This window comes from Phoca vitulina, unplaced genomic scaffold (genome assembly GCF_004348235.1).
Source record: "Phoca vitulina isolate PV1807 unplaced genomic scaffold, GSC_HSeal_1.0 scaffold8, whole genome shotgun sequence".
Taxonomy (NCBI): Eukaryota; Metazoa; Chordata; class Mammalia; order Carnivora; family Phocidae; genus Phoca; species Phoca vitulina.
The window spans coordinates 6583177-6606157 of record NW_022589711.1 but is presented as its reverse complement, the minus strand read 5'-3'; the positions used below and the strand labels follow the sequence as shown (position 1 = coordinate 6606157).

At 38.1% G+C, this 22981-nt stretch overlaps 1 protein-coding gene across 1 annotated transcript in view; it reads right to left on the bottom strand.

Moving 5' to 3' along the window:
• Nucleotides 1-22764, bottom strand: part of LOC116633627 (putative uncharacterized protein ENSP00000383407) — a 35661-nt gene extending 12897 nt beyond the window's left edge. The window contains exons 1-2 of the mRNA XM_032406222.1: nt 22721-22764; nt 18613-18744 (exon numbers count right to left, since the gene is read on the bottom strand). Coding sequence (XP_032262113.1) covers nt 18613-18744; nt 22721-22744 — 156 coding nt within the window. The 5' untranslated portion in view covers nt 22745-22764. The remainder of the gene's footprint in view (nt 1-18612; nt 18745-22720) is intronic.
• Between the last annotated feature and the right edge of the window lie 217 nt (nt 22765-22981).

Genomic DNA, 22981 nt, shown 5'->3' with positions numbered 1-22981 from the left:
TTCAGAGCAACTGAATGTTGTGTAAAATCCCTTACACTTTTCGGGGAAGACTATGTCACCACATCTTTCACCATCCTTGAAAGAGCTAAAACTGCTCCTAGGCACCTTTAAGAACCCTTCAGATTTTCTTGTTATCATTCATCTCCTTCATTCAAAACCATTTATGTTTTTGATGTTCAAAGTGCTTTTTTAACATCTACTATATCATAGGCAACAGACCATGTTGTAGAGAGGTTTGATTGGTGTGGTAGGAATTTGTATAGTAAAGAATATTGGAACCAGTATTCCACATAGGGGGAAAACAGAAATGCAAAAGTGGGGAAGAGTAGTGAATGAAAATCAGAAAAAGGAAAATTGGTTTTATTATTCCAATGGCTGATAGTATCCGTCTGAGCACTGCCAAATCCAGGATAACTTGTCCCCTGGAGAGTAACTGAAAGGACTCTTTCTCTAACCCTTATTGTGTTTCTGTCAAGATTTAACTCTCAAGGACAATTTAAATTACCTATTTCAAGCTGCTGAGTAGAGTGTCACTGAAAATTCCAGATGCTGAAACACTCCATCCCTGAACTTGAGGAACAGGTTTTGCCACGTTAAAATGCCTGGGGATCACCTGAAGGACAATGTCTAGTAGGAAACAGGTAGGATTAGGGGTAGATACTTGGGAATCACGAACCAAACCCTGAGGTGAGGTGGGATATCAACAGACCTTTGAGGAGCTAATGGTCAGACTGACCACTCCTTCAATTCTCTATGCTTTGTCATCATGTGTCCTAAAAAATAATCCATCTCTATCCATGGTCTTTTTATGAAATTCCCTGTGTTGGTCTGGATGGCTCCACACCTCAGCCTGGAAGCCAACTGTGTTCGTTCACCACCATCAGCAATCACACCAGCACTATGAGGGTCATCAGGAAAGAGGATGGCCATCCATCTTTCTAGTAACACTTTCCTGTCACATATATTTGGAATTTAGCTGGGAAGGAGCAAGTTCCATGTTCACATAATCCATAAAACCTGGGCCAAATATGTCTCAATAATTAGAATCCACTGTTTTGAGTCTAATGAATTGTATGGATTTAGATAAATTTCTTCAGACTGCAAATCTCATAGTCCTCAAAATAGTTTCCACCTGTTTTGACTACAGAGAAAGAGGTGTGTAGTCTAGAGTTAACCAATCCAAAAGGTCGACTTGCAATATGAAAGATGGGAAACATTAGATATCTTTTGTATTTTTAATCATGAAAGTCACAATACTTTTGAATTAACTTATTCTATCAGTAATTCATTATTTTGGTTTTTGTTTTACACGGGAAAGTTTATTTTGTGCTGCATGAAAAATGCTACCAAAGAGATTAATTCCAGAGCACTCACACAACTTGTGTGCAACGGAGCTCTAAGTGTTTGAGTCTGGGACAGGGGGTGTATTATTCAAGAACGGTCTCCTGCTTCACTTGGGTAAAGCCTTTGACTAATAAGCTAATACAAGCAGGTATTGAGCCCACGCAAAACTGGTCAAATACTTGTGGCTGCTGATCGTGGTAAGAGGTACAGTTAGCTCTGGGCTGAGGTAAGGAGACATCTGGATTAAGACTGAAGGAATTTCCTAAGACCAGGGATAGAGATTGGTTATTTTTAGGGCATATATTGGCACAACATTCTCTAGGGACTATCTACTTTGTTCTGTTTTACTGGAATCCGGGTTATCCAATTTTTACTTATGAATCACTTTGGTTTGGGAATTTTTTTGTTGAAGAGTTTTTTTTGTAATGGATACACTGAAAAAGATTTTGAGGGGTGCCTAGCTAGCTTAGTAGGAAGAGTATTGATCTCGGGGTTCTAAGTTCGAGCTCTGTGTTGGGTGTGGAGATCACTTAAATAAATAAAACTTTAAAAAAAAAAGAAAAAAGAAAAAGATTTTGGGTTAAAACTTCTTTTAATCCCTAATAAGATATAAGATGTAATGTAGTTTTCCTTCAGTAACCTGCTTCCTGCAAGATGGCAGAGAGAGTCAAGCACATTAAATGTGTGTCTGAAGTGTGATTATATGGGGGAAGGGGATTACTCAAACAGGGCAACATCTACTTAATTAATAGTACATCTGTTCCCTGGGTGTTGCCTAGTTGTAGATTACTATTGAATTGGTTAAGCAATTTTTAGTACTGCTTGTACCAGACTCAAAGCAGCTGCTTTCCTTTCTGACTTCTGCTTACATAAGCAGACTGCTATGTATTCAGAGTTCAGACCCTGTATTCCTAGAGGGGCAAGTCAAGGAAAGACTAGATACAGCTTTATTTTTAGAGCTACATCTGTGTGTGTGTGTGTGTGTGTGTGTGTGTGTGTGTGTTACTCTGAACTCCAAAAAGAAGACACCATTTCAGAGAGTCAATGAAATGATTCTGTCTAGTCCATTAATTTGACACTTGCCATAAATACCAGACAAAACTTGCTCCTGTTAGCCTTCATTTCATTATCCCCTAAATCAAGCACTAATCATTAGTCTTACCTTTCATTCACTAGGGAGTTTGTGGCTTAATTTAATTTTTACCTCTGGCAATTGTTAGGAAAATAAAAAATGAAATGTAGGCAAATTATTACAAATGGGCCAGCAGAAACTAAAGAATACGTCCAACATGTGTTATTATTCAAGTAGATGAGAGTAGGCTGTAGGAGTAACATTTTCACATAACTATGCAACAAGGTCGTATTAGGTCAAATTAAAAAAAAATTCAAAATGAAGAAAGAGAAGAAGCCACTTAAGAGAAATTTTGGATACCTAATGCCATATTTCTATTCTCATGCAGTGGTTATGGTTGGCTGTCCTTTGGGGTTGAGTCTAATATGTGTCTGTTTCTTGCTTTATTGGTTTTTAAATCTTATTTTTTTTTTTACAAAAAATTTTTTTTTAAAGATTTTATTTATTTATTTGACAGAGAGAGACACAGTGAGAGAGAGAGAGCACAAGCAGGGGGAGTGGGAGAGGGAGAAGCAGGCTTCCCGCTGGGCAGGGAGCCCAATGCGGGGCTCGATCCCAGGACCCAGGGATCATGACCTGAGCCGAAGGCAGACCGCTTAATGACTGAGCCACCCAGGCGCCCCTTAAATCTTACTTTCAAATCACAAAGTCAAAAAGGAAAAATGAAGTGAATATGTCAGGGATTGTTGTTGCCTAACTAGTGGAAATGTGAAACGTGTTTCTGCACCAGAGAAAACTGATTGGCAGTAAATGATGGTGTAAATCCCATGGTGGACTTTTAAGACTGTAGAGATCTGACCTCTGATTCGCAGATGAGTAAACTGAGATCCCAAATGGTAAATTAACTTGTCTAGAGTCATGCATATAGTGCTCTACTTTGATTAAATGTTAGTCATGCTTTCATTCTAATATATCTTTTGGAATTGTATAATTCGTTCATTCATACATTCACAGTTTATTCAACAAATATTTATTGAGCATGTACTATGTATCAGACACTGTTTTAGATGCAAAGAAGAATTATAAGTGGTCCTCTCAAATATTCAACCATCAGTGACTGCTGATTTCATGATCCTGTTGGAGTCTATGATTTTCCTAACTTTGAAGATTAAATGAGCTAGCCTTCATAAAATCCTTACACGATGCCAAACACATTGAAGATACTTATAGATGTTATTTCTCATTAAAGTCATTATTAGTTACATTGAATTCTAATATTGAAGCAAGAGTTGAACATAATACAAATACACACACACACATATGTATACACATAACTTCTCATTAAAATAAGTTAACCCAATTTCTATTGTCCGACTCATTCTCTTGAGAGAATGAGGATGATTCACTTACATAACTGAAATGGTTTTACTAATATTAAAATACAGCAATTCCAAGAATGCCACATCCAAACTGAATGAGCCTGTTTCCGGACATTTCTTAGGTTCCTATGCTTCAGTAAAGTTCCCACAGATGTTCAAAAAAGACATGGAAATTAATGGAAGTTCCTTTTTTTTTTTAAGATTTTTATTTATTTATTTGAGAGAGAGAGAATGAGAGAGACAGCAATGAGAGGGGGGAGGGTCAGAGGGAGAAGCAGACTCCCTGCCGAGCAGGGAGCCCGATGTGGGACTCGATCCAGGGACTCCAGGATCATGACCTGAGCCGAAGGCAGTCGCTTAACCAACTGAGCCACCCAGGCGCCCTGGAAGTTCCTTTTTAAAAAAGTTCTTAGAGACATCTGGCAAAGATGATTATAATGCTCCAAAGTTAATAAAATAGTTTTGCAATGCACCTAAAGCCACAAGAGAGAGTGTGTACACACACACACACACACACACACACAGAGGCATACACATGAGCTATCAGCTCTGTTGTCAAAACAAAGAGGAGGTTGGTGTGACTGAATTACAAACCATCACCCATGGGAAGGAGTCCTACTCCCCAATTTACAGATGAGTAAACTGAGGCACAGAGCAGTCGAGATTCTTGCCTAAGGTCACATAATTAGTATGTGGTAAGACTGGTATTTTCTGCCTGATGTCTTAGCCAGGACACAATACTACTTCTATCCTTGACTGCCCAGCTGCAGAATCTACCTGTCATTTAGATCAGAGATCTCACAAATGAGCACTATTGGCCAGAGGGAGAGTGGCTATAAAAAAGCCGAGGAAATATAATGTTATTTCCCACTACTAAACAAAGAACTCAGAAAGTACACCCTTATCAAAGCACTAATATGAATAATTTAGTATTATTTGAAGACAAGTGCATAGACAGCACACTGATGTGTTTTAAAGGCACTAATCATTTTGTGGATGCTGCCGTCATCATCAAAGAATGCCCAGTAATTTATGACAGCACATTTAATTAAAAGTGGGCATTTCAGGAACCACTGAATTTAGATGACAGTCTGTACATTGGAGGTCCCCCAGTATATTACTATAATAATGTTACGGTCCTCAGGGAAAACAGATTTCATCCCCCCATGAGAATGCAATGAAGAAGAAGCAGCAATGTCAGCTCATCCTGATGGGAAAAGTAGACTTTCTTGCCAGCCCGTCCGGCTCCTGTCAAAGAGTAACAACCCTATATAGCTAATGAATTCTGATTTCCTCAAGAGAAGCAGGTGGTGTATGGCATCCCCACATGGCCTGTCATGTCAGGGCAGATCACAGAGCTTGTAGTGCCCGGAGAATGCACAGGTACTGTATCTAATCCATCAGGGACAGAGCTGGTAAATCACATAAAATTTTGCCATTTGTCTACTGGTGTGCTAAGTGAGCTTTCTATCAATCCTGAACTAACAAACTCCTCTCACAGCGCTATAAATATCCAAGATGACAAAACAAGTTTCCTAGGGGATGGTTATTTGCATTATAAAAGATTCTTCCTTTACAAAAAGATTCCATTCCAGATTTCTTAAAAAAGAGAGCTTTTCTGAAGTATCTTCAAATGTGTCATGATTTATGAAATTATATTTACACAAGGTTTTGGGAAGGGGAATAATGCTTATTAAGTCGCTGCCATGTAGATCATTATCTTATTTACTCCTCATAGCCACAAACGGAACGAGAGCAGAGAGCAAGCCAAATGAACTTGCGAGAAGTCCGGTAGGAAATGCGATGGGTAAAAATATGAAATTCCAGCCTTACAATGAGAAAACACTGACCTGGCACTCCAGAACCTGGCTTGCTTCCCCAGGTCTGCTCCTCAACTGGGCAAGATCCAAAAATTCTCGCAGAGCTTCAGTCTCTGCATCCACAGAATAAGGTTGATGAACGAGAACTTTACAATCTCCTCCAGTAGAAACAAGCCAGGGTTCCTAATCTACAATATTTCAATCCAGAATCAGTACGGATGACAAAAGCTTTTAAGAGAAAATTCAAGTGAGAATGGGCTTTTTTGCTTTACAGCTTTTTCTTTAAAACATGATTAAAGAGATAACCATGGCTTTCATTAGATTCAATTAGTAATTGTATCATAAGCTTAGGAAATAAAAAAGAGAATAAGGCATAATTAACCTTAATCTACTGATCTTATTTTATTTTAACATAAGTCTCTATTTATGAGAGGAGACTAATTAAAACCACCAGAAAGTGTTCACACAGGAATTGGTGGCCGAAGAATCACTGTATGTGATCATAGATATATTGGGTAAAAAAATAAAAATGAAAGAACAGTGCCTTCTTTTTAATGAAGGTAATCTATGTTTTATATGTCAGCTTGTTAGGAGTCATTTTACAATCCAGAAATCAAGAAAAGGATTACATGCACTGTTTTGACACTGACTCCTCTTGTTCATAGCTTGATGAAGACCTAGCTGATGGAATGCCATTGTTAATCTCATTTTCTTTCTTTAGTGTCTATGTTATTAATAGCTCTGTCAATGCTGATGCTAATATGGAGACAGAACAAAAAACTCCCAATTTTAATAGTTTGGAGGCGAGTAAGAAATGCAGTTGAGTGGTTAGAATACCAACCTGAGAGTCACCTACCTTGACTTCTCCATTACTCACCTATTCTAAAATGACATGTCACCTTTCAATGTGTCCATTTATCCATTTATAAGACACTTGGCTTTAAGTGCTTTTTAAGCTCTTTTGTGAAAGATGCTAGAATAGTGTGCGATGATAATGTCTTAACCACCTCCTTTCACCACTTTTAACTCTAGATCTTCCTTTAAATCTGAACTCTCATCTCTGTGGAACTGGCACCGTTAAACCACAAACCACAGGTATGTTTATAGCGATAACACCTATTAGTGATCATTTATTTTTGTGCCAACCACTGTGCTAATAATGTTAATTATACTGCTACTTTTTATTCTCAAATGATGAATAAGAGTAACAGTTTCTTCATTCTATAGAAGAAATGGGGCTTGAAGAGTCTAAGGAACCTGTTCAAGATCACATATCAAGTAAATTTCAAAGCTGGGATTTTTTTTTTAAGGCTTATTTGATCCCCCAATTTTGTGCTGCTGACAACTATATTATTTTTTCTTTTGAAATTCCTTCTGAGAATTCTTATAGAAGTCAGGCTTGATGCTTACAATACAGCATTTAATTACATAGCTATTTCTCTCTAGATATTTTGGGCATATGTATTTCTTACTGTAGTTGACATCTGTCATTCACTAAACCTAAAATCAATATGTAGAAGAGGAAGAAGAGGAGGAAGAGAGAAAAAGAAGGACAGAGGAAGGAAGGAAGGAAGGAAGGATGGAAGGAAGGAAGGAAGGATGGGAGGGCAGAAAAAAAGAAAAAGAGAGAAAGAAGGAAAGAAAGAAAGAAACTTCTCTTGTTATGAGAATAAGATGTGGGGGTTTAGGTCCTGTCCACCACATCCACCAACCTAAGGCACTGATACAAAACTGACTAACATGGGGCAAAATACAAGCTATGGGCATTCATTTTTAATGTAACAAGTCTCAGCAGAGACAATATGGCTCTGGAGCCTGCCACAGTGATAGTGTCTTCTTGATTTGGCCACTTCCTGATTATGACAGAAGCAGCAGCTCTCTTGGGTGGCAAATTCTGTAGTGTGCTTCTCAGAGTAATTCCTGCAAGCTCAGTTAGGTATCAACCTCCCAATAGTTCTGAGTTCTCTTTAACTTGTATTATATTCCTTTCTGATTAAATTAGCTAAATCCATGGATTTGATTATCTGCAAATAACTCTGATCAATAACTTGTCAAATTAATTTTAGTTCCTGTATTAGTTAAATATTGCTGTGAGGGTGCCTGGGTGGCTCAGTCAGTTAAGTGTTTGCCTTCGGCTCAGATCATGATCTCAGGGTTCTGGAATGTCAGCCCCACATTGGGCTCCCCGCTAAGCAGGGAGCCTGCTTCTCCCTCCCCTCTGCCCTTCCCCCCAACTTATGCTCACTCTCTCCTTCAAACAAACAAACAAACAAAGAAATAAATAAATATTGCTGTGTAATAAATTACTCCAAAATGTAATGGCCTAAAACAATAAGCATTTATTATCTCGCACAGTTTCTGTGGGTCAAGAATATGGCCATGACTTAGATGGGTCCTCTATTTCATGGTCTTTCACAGGGTTGCAGTCAAGTTGTTGGTCTAAGGGTCTGAGGTCTCATCCAAAGCTTAGCTGGGGAAAGGATCCTCTTCTAAGCTCACTTAATGATTGTTGGCAGCATCCAAGTTTTTGAGGGCTATTGAAATAAAGGCCTTGTTGGCTGTAGGCTGACTGCAGCTCTAGGTCCCTTTCCAATATGGGCCTCTGTAGATGGGATCTTGCTTCATCATGATGTTCAAGCCAAGAAGGTAATGGAGCCAGTCCACTAGCAAGACAGAAGTCAGGGTCTTTTGTAACCTAATTATGGAAGTGACTTCCTGTTACCTTTCTGTTTCTCTGGAGAACATTGACTAATATAGCCACGTTCATTAGAGGACATCTTAGAAGTCTGCCTTCTACAGCTCCAAAAGGAAAATAATAGTGTTTTATGTTAGACAACACTCCCCTTCCAAAATAATTAATTTCTTAATTTTTTTAAAGATTTTATTTATTTATTCATGAGAGAGAGAAGCAGGCACCCTGCTCAGTGGGAGCCTGATGCAGGACTCGATTCCAGGACCCTGGGATCATGACCTGAGCCAAAGGCAGACGCGTAACTGACTGAGACACCCAGGTGCCCCTTCACTTCCAAAATAATTTAAAATGTATTTAAGGAAACATTTTAGAGCAGCAAGGGGCCTTAGAGATCATCTAGTTTAAATCTATTACCTTATAGAGTGGACACAGATCCAGATAGTACAAGGACTTATTCAACACTCTTTAGGAACAGAGCCGAGGCAAGAACTGTTTTCTCTCACAATGCTCTTACCACTGACCCCTGAATTATCCCAAGTTGAAGGCTGAGAATTGCACTGGTGGCCTGAAGACCGATTATAGTGCAGGAAACTCTTCGTGGGCAGATGGAACTATTGGTCAGCAAGGTTGTTCTTCCCTTGAGTTGCTCCTCCCATAAGTGGGTAATGGTTTTGTGCTGGTGCCTCCTCATCCTCCAACCCAGATCCCTTAATGATCAATGGCACACACAGCCAAGACAGCAGGCTGGGGTCATGGACGCTGCCAGTGGCCATGGAGCACAGCAAAAATAACTGGCCATATGGGGATTAAACCCCTGACCTTGGCCTCATTAGTGCTGAGCTCTAACCAACTGTTAGACATGTATTGTATTGTTTGTCTTTAAAGCTATCTTTGAATCTGCTATATTACTTTCTCATTAACATCTGGTGGCTGGGAACAATTTAATTGATTTCCACAGTGCTTTTTATCAGTACAGAATGTTGATGACTAAGTATATAAAAAATTAAACTTGCATTTTAATAATATTTAAGTTAAAATGAACTCCCCCAAACCAAAACCAAAAAAACACCCTGAAATAGGAATTAGGCAAACAAGAACCCCTGTGATAGATTTTCTTGTTCACTGCTGTCTACACATGATGGGAAATCTAGGGTTGAATTGTCAAACATTGCACTCAACCTGAGTGTTCATGATTTGAGGCAATTTGTGGAGATTAAAATCTTGGGTGTTCTAATGCATATCAACAATAAATCCTGTTGCTTCTTCTTGTCCAGCCCAGTAAAAATCAATGCTTTTAGGTAAGGAGTGGTGATTACAAATTATTTTTGAGCAGTTATTTTAAAACGACATCCGAGCTCAAGTGAGAGTTTGACTTAAAGTCATTTAATCAAGGATATTAAATTAAAGGATCACTCTGCCCTGGTGTGGTAGGTTGCAGAAGGAAGGAAAATGAACATTAACATGCATTATGCCAGGTGCTTAACGTGTGTTATAACATTTGATCCTCACTACAAACCAAGAGGCAGACATTTTTAGCCACATTCTATTGCTTAGGAAATTTAGGGTCAGAGAAGTTCAATAACATTGTCAAGGACACACATTTCTCAGCCGCCTGGGGAGCAAGAATAAACTCGAGTCTATTAACTGCATTGCCCATCTCAAGTTCTTTCTGCTATGTTCTCTATATCATCAGATTATATTTAGCATATATATTACAAGATCGGATTCTTTATCCTCCTGTCTTCTGCTCCTCTTCACTTCTTATCTCCCAAAAGCACTCTGCCACTTACCTGTCTCTTGCCTTCTCTAACTCTTGCGTATACACACATTCATACCTCTCTCTCTCTCTCTCTCTCACGCACACTTCTGGCAGAGGGGCCAAAGGACAAGATCAGTATTTGGGAAGCCAGAACTCCAGTCTTGACTCCATCTGTCTCTCCATACAAGTCACTAATCTGTTTCCTCATTGGATAACACACCTGTTCCCTATTATCTCATCTCCTTCTGCAAGTATATAATTAAATGTTTATCATCAAGTATTTTTATACGTTAATATCTATACTTCCTTAAGTGAAGTGGAGTATGATATTATCTGGTTACTTTGATGCCTCAAAACCACCAGCAGTTTTCAAGCCTCTCATCCTGCCCTGCCCAATACAGAAGCCATTACTATTGAGCAATTGATAGATGGCTGGTGTGACTGAGGAACTAAATCTTAATTTAGCTTAAATTAATTTTAATTTAGAAACTGAAGCTGGGTACAAAATACACAACCTTTATGATTTCACTTTAACCATCGACACTTTAGCATCTGACTTAAGATGTATAAAATACAGGCAAAAGTCTTAGTTTAAGAACAAGAACGTAAAATGTTTCATTAACATTTTTTATTAATTACATCATTTCTTTTTAAAGTTTTTCATTGTGACTACTAGAAAATTTACAATTATATCTGTGGATTGCATTATATTTCTACTGGACGGGGCTACTCTAATCCTTTCTTATTGATATGGTAGGCCCAGAGGAGGGTCTAGATGTATGTGTCTTCAAGTGATCCTGAAGCCCAGCTGCTCTTGAGAACAACTGCCAAAAGTCGTAGCAAAGTCTTTTTATAGCAGCTCTTTTCTTTGTGATTCAGGTGTTTTGTTTTGTTTTTTAAGATTTTTTATTTATTTGAGAGAGAGAGAGAGAAGGAGTGAGAGAGCACATGAGCAGGGAGAGGGGCAGAGGGAGAGGGAGTGAGAGAATCTCAAGCTGACTCCACCATGGGGCTCGATCTCAGGACCCTGAGATCATGACCTGAGCCAAAATCAAGAGTCGGACGCTTAACTGACTGAGCCACCCAGGTGCCCCCGTGGTTTAGTTTTTACTGTAATAGTATTAGTCTTTTTTTTTTTTTTTTTTAATCATTCCTCTCCATCTTAACTGGAAAAAATCAGAAGTCTTAATTTATCATCACTTTATAAGACCCAAATATTACAGAAGAGTTGTAACTCATTTTAAATGTTAGGATAATACTGTAAGCCTGGAGTAGGGATGATGTAAATTATTTTCTACAGAGACAAAGGAGAGCCACCTTCAGAAAGCTAGCCATCCTCCCTGGCCACTGCAAAGGAGTTCCAGAGGTGAAAGGGCACTGATTTTCTTTTTTTGTTTTGTTTTTTTGAGGATGGTAATGCCAATTATAATAAGTATGAAAAGTCTCAGAAGGAAGGATGGTGGACATAGTAGAATAACACTTAACATCTCCTCACCTTCCTTCTGGTGTGCCTTCATCCACCAGAGGCCAAAAGGCTAAAAACCACATTCTACAAGTTTCCTAAAGCCTGGAGAACAGATATAATTTAAGTCTGGCAGAATATAAGCATCCATGTGACATTTGAAAGGTGGGATGTGACGTGGAGGCCACCATCCAGTAGCTATGTTAAGAGATGAGTGAAATTCCATTTTTTTTTTTTTTTTTTTTTAAGATTTTTTTTATTTATTTGCGAGAGAGAGAATGAGAGACAGAGAGCATGAGAGGGAGGAGGGTCAGAGGGAGAAGCAGACTCCCTGCTGAGCAGGGAGCCTGATGTGGGACTCGATCCCGGGACTCCAGGATCATGACCTGAGCCGAAGGCAGTCGCTTAACCAACTGAGCCACCCAGGCGCCCGAGTGAAATTCCATTTATCCTAATGTATCTGAAATAGTCTCATTTCAACAATTAACATAAAAATTGTTAATAAGCTGTTTTATACTTTTCTCATACGAAGTCTGTAAACTATGGCATATATTTTACCCCTCCTGCCATTCACATTTGGACCAGCCCCTTTTCAAGCACTCAGTTGCCCCTTGTGTTTGTAACTGCACAGCTCTAGGGGTCAGTAAACTTTTCCTCTGAAAAGCCAGATAGAAATATATTAGGCTCTGGGGGTCAGAGGCAATTTCTGACAGTCTTCTTTACTTTTACTTTTTTTTTTTTAAGATTTTATTTATTTATTTCACAGAGACAGAGACAGCGAGAGCAGGAACACAAGCAGGGGGAGTGGGAGAAGGAGAAGCAGGCTTCCCGCTGAGCAGGGAGCCCCATGTGGGACTCGATCCCAGGACTCTGGGATCATGACCTGAGCCAATGGCAGCTGCTTAACGACTGAGCCACCCAGGCGCCCTTGCTTTTGTTTTTAAGCAAATCTTTTAAAATGCAAAAGTGGCTCTTAGCTCATGGGCCATAAAATCCAGGCCCCCTCTGGCTGCAGTTTGCAGCCTTTCTCAGGTTCTTTAACTTCTGTGCTAAATCCTTCCTGCATGTGGAGAGGAGGAGGATCAAGAGGAGATTGTCTTCCAGCAACAGAACTCAGCTGAACCTATACAGGGGATTGTTCTCATTCTATAGAGAAGGACACCGAGGTCTAGAGAATTTGAGCAACTTTCCCAGGTCAAATAGCTGGTAAGGATGAGAACTCTTATTTGCCCAACTCTAAAGCTCATGCTTTTCGACACTGCATCATACATACTTCATTATTTAAAAAAATTTTTTTTATTTAAATTAGCCAACATAGTACATCATTAGTTTCAGATGTAGTGTTCAATAATTTATCAGTTGCCTATAACACCCAGGGCTCATCACATCATGTGCCCTCCTTTTTTTTTTTTTTTTTTTTTAAAAGATTTTATTTATTTGACAGTGAGAGACACAGCAAGAGAGAGAACACAAGCAGGGGGAGTGGGAGAGGGAGAAGCAGGCTTCCCGCGGAGCAGGGAGCCTGATGCGGGGCTCGATCCCAGGAGCCTGGAATCATGACCTGAGCCGAAGGCAGGCGCTTAACGACTGAGCCACCCAGGCGCCCCATCATGTGCCCTCCTTAATGCCCATCACCCAGTTACCCCAGCCCCCACTCACCTCCCCTCCAGCAATCCTCAGTTTGTTTCCTATAGTTAGGAGTCTCTCATGGTTTTTCTCCCACTCTGATGACTTCCCCTTCAGTTTTCCTTCCCTTCCCTTATGATCTTCTGTGCGGTTTCTTATATTCTACATATGAGAGAAGCCATATGATAATTGTCTTTCTCTGATTGACTTATTTCACTTAGCATAATCCCCTCCAGTTCCATCCATGCCAATGTAAATGGTAAAGATTCATCCTTTCTGATGGCTGCGTAATATTCCATTGTAGATGTGAACCACATCTTCTTTAGCCATTCATCTGTTGATGGACATCTCAGCTCTTTCCACAGTTTGGTTATTGTGGACATTGCTGCTATGAATACTGGGGTGCAGGTGCCCCTTCGGATCACTACATTTGTATCTTTGGCATAAATACCTAGTAGTGCAATTGCTGGGTCATAGGGTAGCTCTATTTTTAACTTCTTGAGGAACCTCCATACTGTTTTCCAGAGTGGCTGTACCAGCTTGCATTCCCACCAATGGTGTAAGAAGGTTCCCCTTTCTCCTCATCCTCGCCAACATTTGTTGTTTCCTGTCTTGTTAATTTTAGCCATTCTGACTGGTGTAAGGTGGTATCTCATTGTGGTTTTGATTTGTATTTCCCTGATGCCAAGTGATGTGGAGCATTTTTTCATGTGTCTGTTGGCCATTCGTATGTCTTCTTGATGGAGAAATGTCTGTTCAATACATATTTCATTATTAAGACTTCCTTTAGCTTGATTAATGGAACTTCACTGATCCATTCATTTAGCTTACAAATATTTATTGAGTGAATATTTGTGCAACATATAAATAATAGGGACATTGCCCCTACTCCACACCCCAATTTAAAGCTCATTTTGAAAAGGCTCAAATTTCTTACCAATTTAATTTATGGGTTACAAAATATAAGCGAAAATTGACAATTATTTGCTTACTTCAGTCAATACAGACGGCAAACTGGATAATTCAGGACCGATCCAGTTAACCCCCAATTGGCAGAGGTACAAACTTTTTTTTTTTTTTAAAGATTTATTTATTTATTTATTTGACAGAGAGAGACACAGCGAGAGAGGGAACACAAGCAGGGGGAGTGGGAGAGGGAGAAGTAGGCTTTCCGCTGAGCACAGAGCCCAATGTGGGGCTCGATCCCCGGACCCTTGGGATCATGACCTGAGCTGAAGGCAGACGCTTAATGACTGAGCCACCCATGCGCCCCTGAAGTCTTGTATTTTAAAATGATTTATCTTTGGACCAGCTCTCCATTACCAGCCCCTCATGGAACTGCAATTAAAATGGAAGCTGGATATTTCAGATGTTCCTCATTTAAAATCCCAAAATACTGAATAGACGTTTTTCCAAAGAAGACATGCAGATGGCCAATAGACACATGAAAAGATGCTTAACATCACTCATCATCAGTGAAATTCAAGTCAAAACCATAATAAGATATCATCTCACACCAGTCAGAATAGGTGGTCTCAAGAGGACAAGAAATAACAATTGTTGGCGAGGATGTGGAGAAAAGGGATCCTTCCTGCACTGTTAGTGGGAATGTAAATTGGTATGGCCACTGTGGAAAACAGTATGTAGGTTCCCCAAAAAATTGAAAATAGAAATACCATGCGATCTAGTAATTCCCCTTCTGGGTATTTACCCAAAGAACATGAAAACACTAATTCAAAAGGATACATGCATACCTATGTTTATTGTAGCATTGTTTGTAATAGACAAGATAAGGAAATAACCTAAGTGACCATCAACAGGTAAATGGATAAAGAAGATGTGTTATATATATACACAATGGAATATTACTCAGCCATAAAAAGAACAAAATCTTGCCATTTGTGACAACAATGAGACACCTAGAAGGTATTATGCTAAGTGAAATATGTCAGACAGAAAGACAAACACCATTACTTATATGTGGAATCTAGAAAACAAAACAAACACATGAATAACAATAACAGAAAGAGAGACTCATAAATATAAAGAACAAACTAGTGGTTACCAGAGGGGAAGCGGGCAGGGGATAGACAAAATAGGTGAAGAGGATTAAGAGGTATACACTTCCAGTTATAAAATAAGTTGCAGGGATGAAAAGTAGAACATAGGGAATATAATCAATAATATTGTAATAACTTTGTGTGGTGATAGATGGTCACTATACTTATCATGGTGAGCATATCATAATGTAGATAATTGTCAAATCACTATGTTGTGCACCTGCAACTAATAGTATATGTAAACTATACTTCAACTGATTTTTTTTTAATTTTAAAAATCCTCAAATAAACTTCTTTCCCTTTAATACCTATTCAACCCTTAAATGTGAAGTTGATCTACACTGGATCATCTCCTCTGGGAGTCTGGATTATTTTATATATAAGATCTATATAACGGTATGCATCTATATAACTCCGTACCTTGTTTAGAACAGTGTTTTCTACCTCACAAAACTCCTAATAAATATGAATAAATAAAACATGTTTAAGGGAAGCCAGGAAGCCTAGGATTCCTCTCTCATTTTGATTTTTCTTTTCTTTTCTTTCTTTTTTGTTTTTTAGAGAGGGAGAGAGAGTAGGGGGGAAGGAGAGGGAGAGGGAGAGAACCTTAAGCAGGCTCCATGCTGAGTATGGAGCCCAGTGAGGGGCTTGATACCACAACCCTGAGATCACGACCTGAGCTGAAACCAAGAGTCAGACACTTAACTGACTGAGCCACCCAGGTACCCCAGATTTTTCTTTTCAATTCATATGACAAATGATATTATTTTTAGTATGGGCTATTAATTTCCACTGTTAACAACTAGATATGCTGTCTGGTTGCTTCTAAAGAGTCTGAGAGCACCTCTCCTCTCTGGGAAGATTACAGATACATTTGGGTTGAGGACTGGGAGCTTGAGATATAACTCCATGAACTTTAGGGGTGTTTTTATAATATTTCTAGAACATGAATCGAAAAGAATACTTTTTTCTGATACTGTCAAGACTAGTCCAAAACTTTTTTCCCCTTGATTTAGGGGGGAAAAAAAGGAAGTGAGAATACTAGGGAAAAAAAATGATCCATTCTTCAGAGGCTCAGAGAGAAAGTTCTAAATCACTAAATGTCATTTTTTCAAAAGACTGATTTCATTTTATCCAAGCTATGGAATCATTTTTATTAGGAATAAAATGTCAGTGGTAATTTGAAAGGACTGGTACAATTTTACAATTAATAGTAGAATCAGGGGCGCCTGGGTGGCTCAGTCGTTAAGCGTCTGCCTTTGGCTCAGGTCATGATCCCAGGGTCTTGGGATCGAGCCCCGCGTCGGGCTCCCTGCTCTGCGGAAAGCCTGCTTCTCCCTCTCCCGCTCCCCCTGCTTGTGTTCTCTCTCTGGCTGTCTCTCTCTGTGTCAAATAAATAAAATCTTAAAAAAAAAAAAAAAAATAGAATCAATGGTTGAACTGGTTGCCTTTCAAAAGTGTATACACACACGCACATACACATTTATGCTTGTATGTATGCATAAATTTTAAAATTAAATATGGAGATATATATCTATATACATGATATGCATGACTGTATACATATATGTGTGTGTGTTGTATATATACATGGAGAGAGAGTTGTAGCAATTTAAATCATGTTTTCATTATTCTCATCTACTTTGCAATGTAAGGAAGTTTGATAAAAATTCTAGTAGACTGCTTGGCCACGAACTTGTTTATTTTTCATGCATATTTATTAAACTAACACATTTAAGGAAATATCTTCAGGCTCTTCAGCCTATTCAATTTTTCTTTTTAATTATAGAGTAAAAATGCTTACAAACATTTTGCAATGTCAATTGAGAGTCTCCATGTAAGTCTCACTCTCTCACATTAATATGTAAAATGTATTGCTGCTTCCTCTTCTGCATATCTGTCAACATCAACATCTTCATGGATATTGAAAAGGGTATGATTGAGGGAAGAGTTTCCACTACACTAAATTTTTTTGGATTATTTTTACTGACTGAGACTTATTATTGAACTTGGTTGCTAACTAATGTGACATTGCTTACATCTGTAAGCTACACAAAAAAGGTTTTCAAAGAATGTCCCCAAGGAATAAAACGGGTAGGTATGAAGGTAGGTATAAAACTTGAAGGTACTTTTCTGGATTTGAATCCTGGGTCATCCTTTTTTTAATTGGGAAAGTTATGTAACCTTTCTCCACATTTCTTTTTTTTAAGATTTTATTTATTTATTTGAGAGAGAGAGGACACAGAGGGAGAGTGAGAGGGAGAAGCAGGCTCCCCGCTGAGCAGGGAGCCCGATGCAGGGCTCAATCCCAGGACCCTGGGATCATGACCTGAGCCAAAGGCAGACGCTTAACCGACTGAGCCACCCAGGCACCCCCTTTCTCAACATTTCTGAACCTCTCTAAAGTTACTGTGAGGATCAACACAAATAATGTCATATATGACATCACCTACTTATAAAAAAGGAATCGGATATTAATCTTTGTGTTGTTATTGGGGAAAAGTATGATCGTTCCCTATAAGTATAGGGAAGTTCTTTATTTGTAGCAGACATGGGATGTTTTGTATTGTACGAAGCCACAAGAGAAGCAAAATAAGTTCGTTAGTATGGGATTAATTTAAATACAGCACAATCAACTATGAGAACAGCCAGGACTGTTAAACAGGGACAGGGCCAATTTTGCAGAGCACCGAGAACTCTCTGCCTCTAGTAATTATAAACATAATTCAAAAAAACTATCTGCATTTGCATTCTAGTAATACTCATGCTTTGTAAGTTCACGGTGTGTGTCCATAAATATAAAGAGCAGCTTAGTAAAGTGGTGAGCACAGATTTTAAAGCCACCACTGGTATGCTGCTGTTGGCACTGGAGATAATGAACAAATAAATATTCAGGTATTGTAAGCCTATTATTAAACCACTGGTAGCTCGAAAATGACCACGGTAGAAGCATTTACACCAAGGCAATCGGCAAATGCTACAAATCTGGGGTTCCCTCCATCCATCCCAAAGACCTGATTACCAGTATCCTAGTGATGAACTACTGAGGCAGACCCATATATCTTTAATTGCCAGCTTTAACACTTCATGGTATATAGCCTTTAGCAAGTTATTTTGCTTTCTCTGCTGCAGTTTCCTAATCTCGAAAAAGATATATTTCTTCGTCCTAAGGTTGCTTTGAGGATTAACTGAGTTAACTTATGTAATACATACTCTATAAATGGCAGTTTATATTAATAAGCTAAAATCATGAAAGAGATAACAATGAAGAGAAACTCAGAAACCAAAAGTAAATGAAGAACTTTCAGTGGTTTTTGCTGTATTAACCGGTATCATGAAGCAAGTGATCCTAAATATATAATAGAGGAGCAATCCACAAAACTCGAAGCTTCACTCACCATGAAGAGACTGTCGTGTGCTTTTCCACTCTCTCCAAAAGGTGAGATAAGAGAACCAGTCCTGACAGAGGTGCTTTCTCGGTTAGTTTGTTGCTCTGGGACTGGCTCATATAAGCTGTCCATGGAGCCTTCCTGCAATAAAAGAGATTTATGAGGCAAAAAATAAAATGATATTTCCTGGAAAAGTCTTCCTTTTTAAGATTTATTTATTTATTTTAGAGAGAGAGAGCACACAAGCAGAGGGAGGGGCAGAAGGAGAGAGAGAGGGAGAGAATCTCAAGCAGACTCCCCACTGAGCGTGAAGCCAGATGCCGGGCTCCATTTCACGACCCTAAGATCACGAGCATATAAGGATAATGCGAAAACACACAGAACATTCACGTAGAAGTGTGGAAGGTATATTAAGATGTTACAACATAAGATTAATAGGAATTCTAGAAAAATAAAATGACAGAATTTCCTTGTCAGTTCAAGAAAAGCTACAGACCAATTTTACTTATAAATAGTTTTAAGAAATTCTAAATGAGATGTACACATTTAAATTTAATTAAATTTAGTAGTCTGCATAAAAATACACCATGGTCTGGGGCACATGGGTGGCTCAGTCATTAAGCGTCTGCCTTCGGCTCAGGTCATGATCCCGGAGTCCTGGGATCGAGCCCCACATCGGGCTCCCTGCTCCGCGGGAAGCCTGCTTCTCGCTCTCCCACTCCCCCTACTTGTGTTCCCTCTCTCGCTGTGTCTCTCTCTGTCAAATAAATAAATAAAATCTTTAAAAAAAAAAATACACCATGGTCAATCAGTATTTAATATGGGAATATAAGGATGTTTCAACATTTAGATGTCTTTTTTAAAATATTAAACAGAAAATTTATTGAAATTTATTGAAATAATAAAGGTATTTGAAAAATTTATTATTCACCTGCGATAAAATCTTAGCAAGTTGGGAAAAGACAGGACTTCCTTAACCTCAGTAGGATTATTTATCAAAAGCCTCGGGAAGACTCAATTAGGAGTAACTACCTGAATGTGAGAAACAGGTTTAGGTGTCTGCTGTTATGGCATTCTTACTTGTCAATATGACAAGAAGATAGAGAAAAGCTGAGAATGATATAATTACCAAAGAAGAGGAAAACTTACAGATTATCTGTATGGGAAATCTAAGAAAAAAACATAGACTACCAGAATTTTTTTAATTCAGCAAAATTATTTACTTGCAATATCAATATCAGGAAGTCAATAATGCATCTATAAATCAGCAGAAACAAATTAGGAACAAATAATCACAACAGCAACCAAAATTCTTAGATCCCTAGCAATAAATTTAGTAAAAGATGTGCATGAATTTTATAGAGCAAATTATACAATATCTTAAGAGTCCATAAAAGAAAACTTGAATAAATGAAAAGCTACACATGTTTGTGGATGGGAGGACTCAACTCCATAATTAAGTCAATTTCCCCTAAAGATGATGTGAGATTAAGTCCATTTTAACCAAAATCCCATCAAAGATTTTCATATTATTTGAAATTTACCTAGAAGCGCAAAGACTTAAGAAGTCCAAATTTTGAAGAAGGACAAGGAGAGGGTATTCTGTTGAATAAGATGTCTCCCTTAGCATTAGAATTACCCTAATAAAAGAACAGGTATAAGGAAAGGGGTAGAGATAAACCAAAGGGACAGAATAGAGTCCAAATAAAATAGAGGCAGCATTATTACAAATCACTGAAGAAATGGTGCAGGGATAATTGATTTGTAACTTTACTGGGTTACAAAATCATGTTAAACTCAGTAACTATACGATGAGCTCAATAAGAAAATCATCCTGCTTCTAATGAGCAAGTCTTCTAAAAGCCTTATCACAATGTTAAAACTGTAAGAAAAATTCTGGAGTCAGAGTGGCATACATAAAAGGATATCCCTGCCTCCCTTTTGAAAGATGGATCCCATTTCGAGTTTATAGATCCAAAATAACAGCGATCACCTTTAATGGATTATTTATAGGATCCTTGGTTCAGAATGGGTAGTTCATTAAGTTTGCTTTATTATTTCTCTTAAAAATCCCATTTACTAAAAGATTTACAATTTCCCCCTACACTTAAATAAGAGAATGCTTAACTCTTTCTCTGGCTTTCTTTAGTGGTAATCTTTACTTGATGCTTAATATTTAAAACCACCTCCTTCCTACAGATTTAAAGATCAATATAGAAATTACACCTCTACTTTTTAATTCTGAAATCATTCTTTCCACTAAATCAGTGATTTTTATTCTCTTTATTTTAAATGCCTGTCCCATATGTTCACATTCCTACAGGCACAGACAAAATATGTTTTGAATTATGCACAAATTCCTGGCAAAAGCTGTAACCCCGCCCCTTTGTCACAGCTCATAACAGCACAGTAGGGTGTCACAACACCCTGGTTGAGAGCCCATACGCTAAACAATTTTATTTTTTTACCCCACAGGAAGAAATAAAAAGCACCTAAAATAGTTTTGATTTTTTTCCAAGTACCTTGTGGACATTTTATTATGAAAGCAATTAACTTTGACAAACTTTGGAATGCTTGAACAAAATATTTCAGTGTTCATGATGGTTCCGTCTAATCAAACATGTTTCTGAACGAGAAAATGTTTAAGGACAACTTTAAAACACGGAAAAGAGTTGCAGTCAGACTGAGTCCATGAGGCATGGCGTTGAAGCAATCCTTTTGGAGTACATGCTCCTTTCCCTCTATTGCAGAGAAAGACAGTGATGCTCATTAGATGGTTAGATGTCTTCAATAGCAGGATTAAAAACGTATGCCACACTATGCTGAGCCATGCTATGTTACAGTAACATTAGCATACTGATTATAGAGCCATTCCGAGTGATTTCGGAACGCAGTCCTCTCTGCTGCTACACTGCTTATTTCCATGGGAAGTATATTCACATAAATCACATATAGCTCTTTTAGATCGACTAGAAAAGAATGCACAATACCACTTAAATCAGCTGAAATGGGATTTCTCTAGTCAGATTTATCTGGCACAAAGCAAAGTTGAGCACCGGCAATTATTTTGTAAATTGGGACTATATAGGCAATCAGAACTCGATGATTCAGCCTGCCACAACTCACAATTGCATTTTATTTTTCAAGATGCTCCAAGATTAAATCCCTTATCTTGGCTTAAAATGCCTCCTGTTTAGGTATTACAACCTATGTCAGCACCATCTCTAGCACTTACGTTAATCTTATTTGCAATTTGGAAAGAAAACAAACAACAAAGTAAACCATTTTATTTCCACAAATGACAGGGATCTCCCATCCATATCTTGAAAAACCAATGAATAGGCATAATGTACTGCTGTAAACACAGATAGAAATGAATAAAATTATTTTTGAAATTCATTTTTAGCATTGGCAGATGGTCACAACTGCAGGTTAGAGTTATAAAGTATTTCCAGATCTATGACTACCTGCTAACTTTCACTGATCCACTTCAGGCTAAACTAAAAAAAAAAAAAAAAAAGTAATAATGTAAAAAAGAATTTGAGAAGTGCTTATACCCTTGAATGAGCACATCTGCAGGACTGGAATAATCTATTGTACCTCGCATTTACAGTACTGTGTGACTCAGAAAGCTGCCTCCATGGTAGTTTAACAAAGCCAACATTAAACGGAATTCATTATTCAAACAATAAAGAAGAAATTTAGATCTCTAGGATATCTCAGAGCAAGGCAAGTAACCTAAATGCAGCATATTTTGCAAAAATTTTTCTCATATTTATAATAAATAAAATAGTTCCTCAAAAATACCGTTTATATTTCTTAGAAATTCAGCATCAAAAAAAAATTCAGCATCAAAATGTTAAATAACTAGTAATTGTTTTAGATAAATGTATATATATATATTTTTTTGTTAAATTACTTGCCTCTGAATGAGTTGGCTTAAGTGCTTTAATAAAAACATCCTTTTCTTCTTTCTGATGTGGATTTTTTTTATGAGACCCTAAATGTATTAATTAATCACCACATAGGAAGTTTAGGGTATCCCTAATTCCATTCCTTTTAATTGATACAATAAAATAAAAATGTGGATATCAATGATGCATGTAAAGAAACTCACCAGTGAAAAGCAGAAAAGATTCATTTTGGTAGGCTTCGGTCCCTTGTTGCTGTGCCTGAGAGAATGTGATCACCCCTTGTAGCTCTCTCTTGGCTTCACAGCTGTTTGGGCAGTTCTCATGGGAGATTATCACAGAGTAAAATCCCTGCCATAATCCAGGGGATTCAGAGACCAGAATCAAATAAGATAGGTCTTTATGGAACAAACAATTTTCTAAACTAATGAGGAAGCCTGAATAATAAAATGAGAGAAGGAGACGTA